Genomic DNA, 10,240 nt, shown 5'->3' on the forward strand with positions numbered 1-10,240 from the left:
ATCGCATACATGTCACGCAATTATGTGTCTTGTGTTATAGTGGTGCCAATCTGTGCAACACTTCGAATAGGTACAACAAAATTTGGAGACTATCCTTGTCTGTACAAGAAAGAAAAAATCAGGAAGGATACAAATACAGAAAAAATAAGATGAATAGAATATGAAATAAACAATATAAACAGAAAATAGAATGTAAATAAGTAACAGAAATATAAAACTGAATGTAAAAGGATTGTGAAGAATAAAAGTGCAAAAACAAATAGAATAAAATGTCAAAAAGCAGATGTTTAAGTGTGTTAGGTGTTCCTCTCCTTGTGATGCAGATGAAAATGAATATGAAAATACTGCACATTTCAGCAGTGAGACTGAGAACATGCTGATAGGGAGTGACGGGCAAAGTCAGAGGCGGAGCTGCTTTTTAAAGACACGCCCAGTTCATATTAGAGATGTCAAGTGTGGTTCCTGGTATAAAACATTTATGTTTTTGTGATGCTTTTGTATTCATCATTGTGTGTGTGTGTGTGTGTGTGTGCGTGTGTGTGTGTGTGTCTCTGTGCATGTGTGTGTGTGCGTGTGTGTGTGTCTCTGTGCATGTGTGTGTGTGCATGTGTGTGTGTGCGTGTGTGTGTGTGTCTCTGTGCATGTGTGTGTGTGCGTATGTGTGTGTGTCTCTGTGCATGTGTGTGTGTGTGTGTGTGTGTGCGTATGTGTGTGTGTGTCTCTGTGCATGTGTGTGTGTGCGTGTGTGTGTGCGTATGTGTGTGTGTGTCTCTGTGCATGTGTGTGTGTGCGTGTGTGTGTGTGCGTATGTGTGTGTGTGCGTATGTGTGTGTGTGTCTCTGTGCATGTGTGTGTGTGCGTGTGTGTGTGTGCGTATGTGTGTGTGTGTCTCTGTGCATGTGTGCGTGTGTGTGTGTGTGTCTCTGTGCATGTGTGTGTGTGCGTGTGTGTGTGTGTGCGTGTGTGTGTGTGTCTCTGTGCATGTGTGTGTGTGTGTGTGTGTGTGTGTGTCTCTGTGCATGTGTGTGTGTGCGTGTGTGTGTGTCTCTGTGCATGTGTGTGTGTGCGTGTGTGTGTGTGTGTCTCTGTGCATGTGTGTGTGTGCGTGTGTGTGTGTGTGTCTCTGTGCATGTGTGTGTGTGCGTGTGTGTGTGTGCGTATGTGTGTGTGTGTCTCTGTGCATGTGTGTGTGTGCGTGTGTGTGTGTGCGTGTGTGTGTGTGCGTATGTGTGTGTGTGTCTCTGTGCATGTGTGTGTGTGCGTGTGTGTGTGTGCGTATGTGTGTGTGTGTCTCTGTGCATGTGTGTGTGTGCGTGAGTGCACCCAAAGACAGAAAATGTGGAGGGCAGATGGGGGAGTACACCGGTTACATCGAGTCTCCCAATTACCCTGGTAACTACCCCGCCAACGTGGAGTGCACCTGGAACATCAACCCCCCCCCGAAGCGGAAGGTCCTCATGGTGGTGCCTGAGATCTTCCTGCCCTCTGAGGACGGATGCGGGGATGTGCTGGTCATGAGGAAGAACTGTGAGTAGAAGGTGGCTTTCCAGGAATCAGAAACCGTCTAAGCTGGTCTTCGGTGTCTGACAATGGAACGCAAAGTGTGTTCAATATCCATTGTACTGTTACAGAAGGAGGTCCAGATTCTGTTTAAACTAATAACCTCAGGAGGAACATTTAATTAGTTAACAGTTGTTTAATGAAAAACAATATTTGTTATCAGAGCAAGTGCTGTGACGGGTTAGGGAGTCACATGACAGGGGGTCTCAGAAGATTGGTCGGAACACCTAGCCTAAAATGTGATTGGGGCCCTGTTAGGTCATCCACCACAACCAGTAAAATTAGGTCCCCCTATCAATTGATTCTAAAGCTTAAATATCTTCACCTGCAACTATTAGGCTCTGCTGTCTCTTCCCGACTGCCTAGCCTGTGTTATTTGTCCCTAACTGGGTAATCAGAGGCCCATTCATATTGGTAGGTATGAACATGGACCTGAGCTGTACAATGCAGTGTCATGGTAATAAAAAAGCACCCCTCACCTAGTTCAGTGTCATTCTTCTACCTACAGTAATATTGGCTTCCAACATCACAAGAAAATGCATGAGAAGGAAGGCCAAGTCTTTTTGTCTTTACATGGATCACTGCCGAGGCAAAATTCAGGCAAATATATATATATATATCAAAAAATCAAGTTCTTGACTGAGATTAATTAAATTAATTAATTAATTAATTAAACAAAAAAACAAACAGAAAAGAAGAAAGAACAAAAAAAAAAACTTCAGTGGGACTTTGTATGTGGACTTTATCCTTTGAAAATTACCAATAAAAAGAATAAAATCATTTAGGTACAAAATGAATGGCACAGGGGTGGCGCGGTGACGCAGTGGTTAGCACGGTGATGCAGTGGTTAGCACGGTGATGCAGTGGTTAGCACGGTGACGCAGTGGTTAGCACGGTGACGCAGTGGTTAGCAGTATCACCTCACACCTATGGGACCAGTGTACGAGTGTCACCTATGGCTCAGTGTGTGTGAAGTTTGCATGTTGTCCTTGTGTTGTCATGTGGTTTCTCTGGTTTCCCCCCACGGTCCAAATACATTGGAGTTTACCATACTATACCATACCATACCGTACCATACCATACCATACCATACTATACCATACCATACCATACCATACCATACCATACCATACCATACTATACCATACCATACTATACCGTACCGTACCGTACCGTACCATACCGTACCATACCATACTATACCATACTATACATACCATACCATACTATACCATACTATGCCATACCATACCATACTATACCATACCATACTATACCATACTATACCATACTATGCCATGCCATACCATACTATACCATGCCATACCATACCATACCATACCATACCATACCAACTTTACTTATAAAGCACTTTAAAACAACCACACAGGACCAAAGTGCTTTACAGATAATTTAAAATGAAACAATTAAAATTATGTAAATAAAAGTTCATAAAATAAGCACATATACAAAATAAGATGATATACCATCAAATAAAATAAACTAAAATCAACATCTCACAAGGGATCGAAAGCCAAAGAAAAGAGAGGTTTTCAGGCGAGATTTAAAATCAGACAGAGAAGAAGCCTGTCTGCCATGCAAGGGCAGATCATTCCACATTCTGGGAGCTACAGCAGTGAAAGCGCAGCCCTGTCTATGCTAACGCTTGGTTACAGGCCCCCTCAGGAGCAGCTGGCCAGATGACAATGAGAGACCGGGAGGGTGTGTTAGGCTGTAACAGCTCAAAGAGGTAGGGAGGGGCAAAGCCATTAAGAGCCTTAAAGGCAAATAAAAGAATTTTAAATTGAATTGACAAATTGCCCATAGGTATGTGTGCGTGACTGTGCCCTGCGATGGGTTGGCGCCCCGTCCTGGGTTGTTCCCTCCCTTGTGCCTGTAGCGCCTGCGACCCTGAATAGGACAAATGGTTTCAGAAAATGGATGGATTAATGGCACAATTAAAGTTCGCAGTCACACATGATATAGCCTCGTCCTCTATTTTCTCCACAGTTATTCCCTTGTATAATTTTAATGAGCACTTGACATCCATAAAAGGACCTGGACCGTAACACAGCAGTAATCGGTTGTGTCTGGTGGAGACGGTCGTGGAGGCGAGGTGCTTGACTTCGGTCTTTCACACAGTTCCCTGTCACTGCCCTCAGGGTCGGCCGCTTCCATCACTACGTACGAGACGTGCCAGACGTACGAGCGTCCCATCGCCTTCACGGCCCGCTCCCGCCGCCTCTGGATCAACTTCAAGTCCAACGAGGCCAACAGTGCGCGTGGCTTCCACATACCATATGTCACCTATGATGGTACGCCGAACAATCGATGTGCACGACCCTGCGAAATTTTATGGAAATTTGATTATTCACACGTCCCTCTGCCTTGATCTGCAATGGCTACTCGTTAATCCAGGTGTCGTTTGCTGCTAGCGCTTGACAGATGTTGGGTTGGTTGCCATACGTGTAATTACCTGCTCTGCTTCCTCCAGAGGACTACGAGCGCCTCGTTGAGGACATCGTACGGGATGGCAGATTGTACGCCTCGGAAAATCACCAAGGGATCCTCAAGGTACTTAAATTTCTCTTAATTGCTTAATTACAGTCATTATTTTAATTATAAATCACCTCATCTGGTGTCTCAGGCATCAAAAAAGTGCTAATATGTTATGCCTTCTGAATGTTTTATGTATTTTAAAAACACGCAAACATATGCTTTGCATTCTGAACATGGATGTAAAGGTCTTCTAAATATTCAACATATATTTTAAGTTGTCTAAATGTGCTCTGTGTTATTACAATTATAAGAGTTGTATTTCTACTCTGCACATTTTGTAATTACGGCTGTGTGCAGTGATCTTGCATGTTTTCGTCTTTCCCCCACACAGGACCAGAAGCTGATGAAGACGCTGTTTGAGGTGTTGGCTCATCCGCACACCTACTTCAACTACTCCGCACGTGATTCCAACGACCTGCTTCCCCAGTCCTTCATCCGCCTCATCAAGAGCAAAGTCTATGACATCCTGCGGCCGTACAATTAGCAAGTCCACCACTGCCAACGCTTGGGAAACTCGCGCACCACCACAAGCATGCATCTCCCCATGCAACACCATAAAGTTAGGATTATTTTTTTTTTACTGTACTTTCCTTTTAATACATATACTGCACTATCACGGCTCATGCTGGTTTGGAGAAGCCCGGTTTTTCGTGACCTCGGCCCATTATTGCTCAACATACTCACAGGATCACACCATTTCCTGAATATTCATCAGGTTTTTTTTTTCTATATTCCACGCATATTTTCAGCCCAAGGAAATAGATTCTCACATTTACTTGCTTAGCTGAGAATTTCTGAACGTATAGAAAAGGTAATTTTATGTATTTATAAGGAAGAATTTTAGCAGAGCTGAGGAAAGTGGCAGCGATCAGTGCTGTCGATCAAATCCTCGGTTTCCTGTCATGTTTCATAACTTCGGAGCCTCGTTTTTGCACTCTTAAACGTTTTTCTTTCTGAGGCCTTGCTGCTTGAAATGATCCCTGTTTCATCAGTGGTATAAGAAACCATTGCGCGTGGCCACACTGGAGTCGAAGGATGATCAAAGCTGTGAAGGACCATTGGAGGGAAGTCTGCTTTGCACACTTAAAAAGGTCACTTTAAACCTTTAACTCCTTTCCTGTCCCTTATGTTCTCCTGCCCTTTTCCCCAAAAGGAACCCACTTTTGTATGTTTGTTTTTGTTTATTTTTATTTTGAAGAGACATAATACTACAAAGTCTTTGTTTCACTGCACTCAAATCAGTTATGAGAAGTCAAAATTAATTTTCTGTTAGACTGTAACTTCTATGGAAATATCACAATACTATCATCCACAGACTAATCCAGAACCATCCAGAATTGTGGTGAATCATAAGACCCAAAGACGTAGTTCTATGTCTTCATCTGCATCCCACCAGAGACCAGCTGTTCTTGAGATGCTCTTCACGATGGAACACCATAGTCCTCTCTCCCTACGTTTGTTTGAATTTTTCTCTGCAAAAAAAAAAAAAAATGGAAACGTGATAATCTGTGGAAAATGTGTAGCGTGGTGTCCTGTTCAAGCAGATGATCGTTTTTAGACTGATTTACAGGAAGTCAAATTAAACATGTCATCCATGTTAATTAAATTGTACAGCTTCTGACGCCAGATTTCAATGACTGCTGTAAAAATCCTAGATTACCAGAACGTACCGGTTTTTTGTCGATGTCGTCTGTGCTGTTCCCGCTTTGGTATGCCATTTCATTGTCCTCAGGGGGATTGTACCAGTTGGAGGGTGTTGATGGTCGGTGTCATGCTAATTTAACCTCATCTCACATGGTGTAAAATGATGTAGCTATACTTTAACACTCAGAGTCCCTCTTAGTCATCGCTTCAGCTACTTCAAGGGCTTCATTGTCATGGTGCCCATTTAATTTGCAAAGACCTTTCATTTTCTGCATTCAGCTCCAGACCCCTGATTCACCCCCACCAATCACATCATCCAGCGAAGTTTCCCCCCCATTTTGGGGTTTTTCTTTTTGAACTTTTATCAAAATGGGTTTGATATGATGTGACCTGGAGTTGATAAAATGTATTTGCACTTGAAAACTCTTGATATTGTGAAGAAATGTCAGAATTTTGTATAGTATTTTTTTTTAATGAACGGACGTGGTGTTCCTTACTTCCTGGAGTCTCTCCTGTCCATTTGTTCACGCGTGAATAACTTTGTTAAAGTTACAATTGGCTTAAGAAAAAGATAGATAGATATATAGACAGATAGATAGCTAGATAGATAGACAGATAGATAGATAGATAGATAGATAGATAGATAGATAGATAGATAGATTGATTGATTGTCTTTTCAAATGTCATGTTTTCAAAACAGTGAACACATAATTCCAAACCGAAACTACCTGGACAAAATTCTATAATCCTCACAAAACAAACTCTAACAATATGAATTGTGATAAATTAAATGCTTTCAGTCCATCCCAAAGAAAACTGCACATTTCATTTTGAACCTATTCATTTGTGCAGTAAGCACAATACAGCATGGATTGTGTTTTTTCAAATCACACTTAACTAAGCTAGTTGAAAATAAAATACTGTGTATTTTTACAGCAATGTAAGGAAGTCTTCAAAACATCAACAAATTATAACATGCATTTCAAGGTACAGCTCATGCATTATACTCCCCACCCTGAAAAGCTTTATGCCTTGAATCTAAAATGACTCATTTGTTTTTGAACAAAAAAAGGATTTGGAATTTACTCCACTTGTGATTTGGCCACATGTTATTTTCAACATTACACTTGATGTCTTCTCCTGCAATGCAGAGGGAAATACATCCTTGTATCGTTTATCCTCCAAGAGAGACATCTGGTCATTTGGCCAGTGACCAGACACCCACCGGCAAGCAGAGAAGAAAAACGGCAACATACCGCATATTGGAGGCTTTCGTACAAAATGATGAACAACTGAAGAACGAATGGGATTAGACAGCATCTGATGCCCCTGGAACAGTTGGGGTCACTTCATTTAGTGGTAGTGAAATTAGTACTCTGATTTGAATCCACAACCTTCTGGATAAGATCATAGAACTGTAATTCTACAGTTGTACACCACCCCCACATGGATTCAAAAAAGGTGAATATGCAGAGAGGAACCGCATCGTCATACAGAGACTTACTGAATGCCATTTATTGGCATGTGGAAGACGACACTGTCCCAAATAATGGACAAGAGAGCCACGGCAGGCCTGGTTAGCCCTCTCCTTTTCATGAAGTGCAATGAGGACTGGTTGATAAATATCAAAGGAGATTATAATTGGCCATTTTGGTGCCCCGCAATCCAGAGATGGCCCTCCCACATCTTGGCACTTTAGGGAGGTTGAGGCCGGTTTTATCCGCATAAATGAGTCCATTATGTGGTCTTTCTGCTTCCAGCTCCATGATTATCAAATGAAAGAGGACATTTATAATTATAGATCTATTGTGCAGCGTGATGAGGTGTCAAATCCTAACCTGCACGTATTTAACGCTTAGCTTCATCATGCGGTCCCTGTTCCTTTAGAATGGAACTTCATTTCATTGTGACTAAAGAGCCCTAACCATAACCATAAATAACCAAACAAAATACAAGACTTTTTGCATTTTTAGTTTTTTCATTGCAGTCACAGATTTTTATAAAATAGTTTTCTCATATAGTTTTAACAGGAAACTGGTTCCCATAAAGTAAAAAGTAAAGTAAAAAATGGGTATTCATCACGTTGTGGGGACATTTGGTCTCCACAATGTTGGGTATGCCTGGATCACACACACACACACACACACACACACACACACACACACACACACAAATAAATTGTGAAAATGCAAAAAAATTAAGGAAAACTAGAATGGGAAGTTTGTGAACAAACTTCATGTTGGCTTAAAAAAAGCTAGCTATCCAAAAGTTTGTTTAGTGAACTTGGTGAAAGTGTAGGAATGGCAGCAGTATACATGTTCCCATTAAAGTCAACGAGTGAAATCTGATTGGCTGCTGGTGGCTCCACCCACTTTTCCCATAGCTTGCACCGCAGTCACCCATTGACAAACTATACAAAGTTTGGACAATCTGTGATCAAAATGGGAATGATGCATGTACAGCTACCGTGAAGTTAGGATTTAGAGCCTAAAAGTTTAGCTGGAGAAATAAGCAGCTCTGTGGATTAGGACTCTTCTCGTTACTTGGCATCAGGATATTAGAGTCAGCGTAATAGGAAAACTCTTAATGACATCTAAACAGATTACTGTAATTTTTAGCTCTTTAAATAAAGTTAGAAATGTAAGCATGGTCAATAATTTTAACACTTGGAATATTCATAATTTAAATCTCCCGAATGATTGAAATCAAACAGTAAGACCGGACTGTTCTTGGTGGCGGGTTTTCTGTGTTAATACCTGAAGCACTTCTCCATGCTGCCCATCAGAGGGCAGACTTGAACAGCATAAATATTCTTCCTAAGGATTATTAATACTTTTCTCTCCTACAGAAATAAGAAATGCTATAGAAAAATACATTAAAAATACATTGTTAACCTTGTCATATTGTCCTGCAAAAAACCATAGGACACCTTAACATCCATATTGTGGTTTGTAAGGACTATAATTTTTTAAGATTGCTAAAATAACATAAATTAGACCAGGATCCACTTAGTCTTCATTATTGCCTTCTTGGCACAAGACGTCTTGCTAACACAATCTTAACAGTTTCTCCTAGCTTTCATTATTTAGAAAATAGTTAATTCATGTCTCAGAAAAACAGGAAACTTTACTGGATAATTGTGTGAAATACTTACTCTAATGTGTCCCACCTAATCTATATGGTATCCATTGTTCAGATTTTTCAAAATAAGATCAGGTAAGTAACAATACTCTGCCATTGTGCAAACTGGGTATACTGTCCTGTATTGCAGCTTTCATAATTTTGCGTAGCTGCAGTAATTTTCTGGAGTTACAGTAAGGCTATGCTGGGCAAAGCAGTGTTAGCAAGAGGCCTAGCTAACGTGCAATCACTGTGGCCATATTTACTGCATGCCTGAGGTGGCACATTGCTGTCCTAATAAAATGCTCTTGCCATTTGCTGCCCCATCAGGTCTTTGTTGTTGACTCTTGGACTGCTTGTGATACATCATTACCACCCAATCACTGACTACACCACAATACTGATGTGTCTGCATGTTACTAGGCATTAAAAATGTTTCAGCGTTACTTCATCTACTTAATACTTCAGTTAAATGGAACTGAGCAGTTTCATATGAGTCTTGTATGACAATGTTTCCCAATCTAGTCTTCAGGGACCCACCGACAGTCCACATGCTTCCTTCCAGCTCCCACAAAAATGTGGGCTGTCTGGCAGGCAGCTCAGATGGAGCAAAAACATGGACATGGGTCCCCGAGGGGACCGTATTGCGCAACACTGCTTCTATGAGTGTCCCATACCTTTCAAAAATGCGACTGGACTCCTTGCAATGATTTAGGGATGAAGACCCCAAGCTGAGCAGAATATTAAAATAGGGTCAGGTGTGTGGACTGGGGAGCACTGAGTGGCCAGTAGAGGTGGGTGTGGTTGTTTAACTTGTTTCCTGGGTTAAAGACGTTTTATTTGCGATGTCTCTCTGAGTTTGAGGCTTTATCTTTCAGCTGATCTTAATGTCAAATCAAACAGACAGGGTCTGCCCTTTTGTCTTCTATTCTCTGTGATTAAGTCATATCTGATATGCAGGGCAGACACGCATCCAGCACGTCTGTGCGTTTGGCCTACTTTTTCTGTCAATAATTTAAGGAACTTCCATTTGTGTTAAGGACCATTTATCAGGACAATGCTACAGAACCAACTGCACCAACCCAGGTGGCTGGGGGGCGGAGTCCCACACCCCGCACCTGACGTGCTTCAATGTGCTGTGACACGCTTGACTGGTGTCCCCGTGACCAGCGGAGCCACATGCTTCTGAGGAGCCTCTCGTTTCCTGTAACAGTCTCTGGAAGGACATCCTTGGCCATATCAAATGGTTTCATTCAGTGTTTCTGATTTCTACTGCTTTACTGTAGATTCCTCGCCATCACAAAACCGATTTTCACTCGTTCAACTGACCTGCGAGACCGAAAGTAGCGCATTGCTA

The 10,240-nt window shown here is 41.7% G+C and overlaps 1 protein-coding gene across 2 annotated transcripts in view; it reads left to right on the top strand.

The window, feature by feature from the left end:
* LOC111858627 (signal peptide, CUB and EGF-like domain-containing protein 3) overlaps positions 1-6,263 on the top strand; it is a 60,497-nt gene extending 54,234 nt beyond the window's left edge. Inside the window, exons 19-23 of one of the 2 annotated variants that reach the window (XR_002841626.2) lie at positions 1,330-1,527; positions 3,723-3,875; positions 4,055-4,134; positions 4,451-5,210; positions 5,435-6,263. Coding sequence is in view for 1 of the 2 variants with exons in the window: in XM_023840559.2 (XP_023696327.2) it covers positions 1,330-1,527; positions 3,723-3,875; positions 4,055-4,134; positions 4,451-4,603 (584 nt within the window). In the remaining variant the exon portion in view is untranslated. Of the gene's footprint in view, positions 1-1,329; positions 1,528-3,722; positions 3,876-4,054; positions 4,135-4,450 lie in introns of both variants that reach the window. The other variant, XM_023840559.2, reaches the window with a different exon arrangement.
* The last annotated feature ends 3,977 nt before the right edge of the window (positions 6,264-10,240 follow it).

The sequence above is a fragment of the Paramormyrops kingsleyae genome, chromosome 8 (genome assembly GCF_048594095.1).
Source record: "Paramormyrops kingsleyae isolate MSU_618 chromosome 8, PKINGS_0.4, whole genome shotgun sequence".
Lineage (NCBI taxonomy): Eukaryota > Metazoa > Chordata > Actinopteri > Osteoglossiformes > Mormyridae > Paramormyrops > Paramormyrops kingsleyae.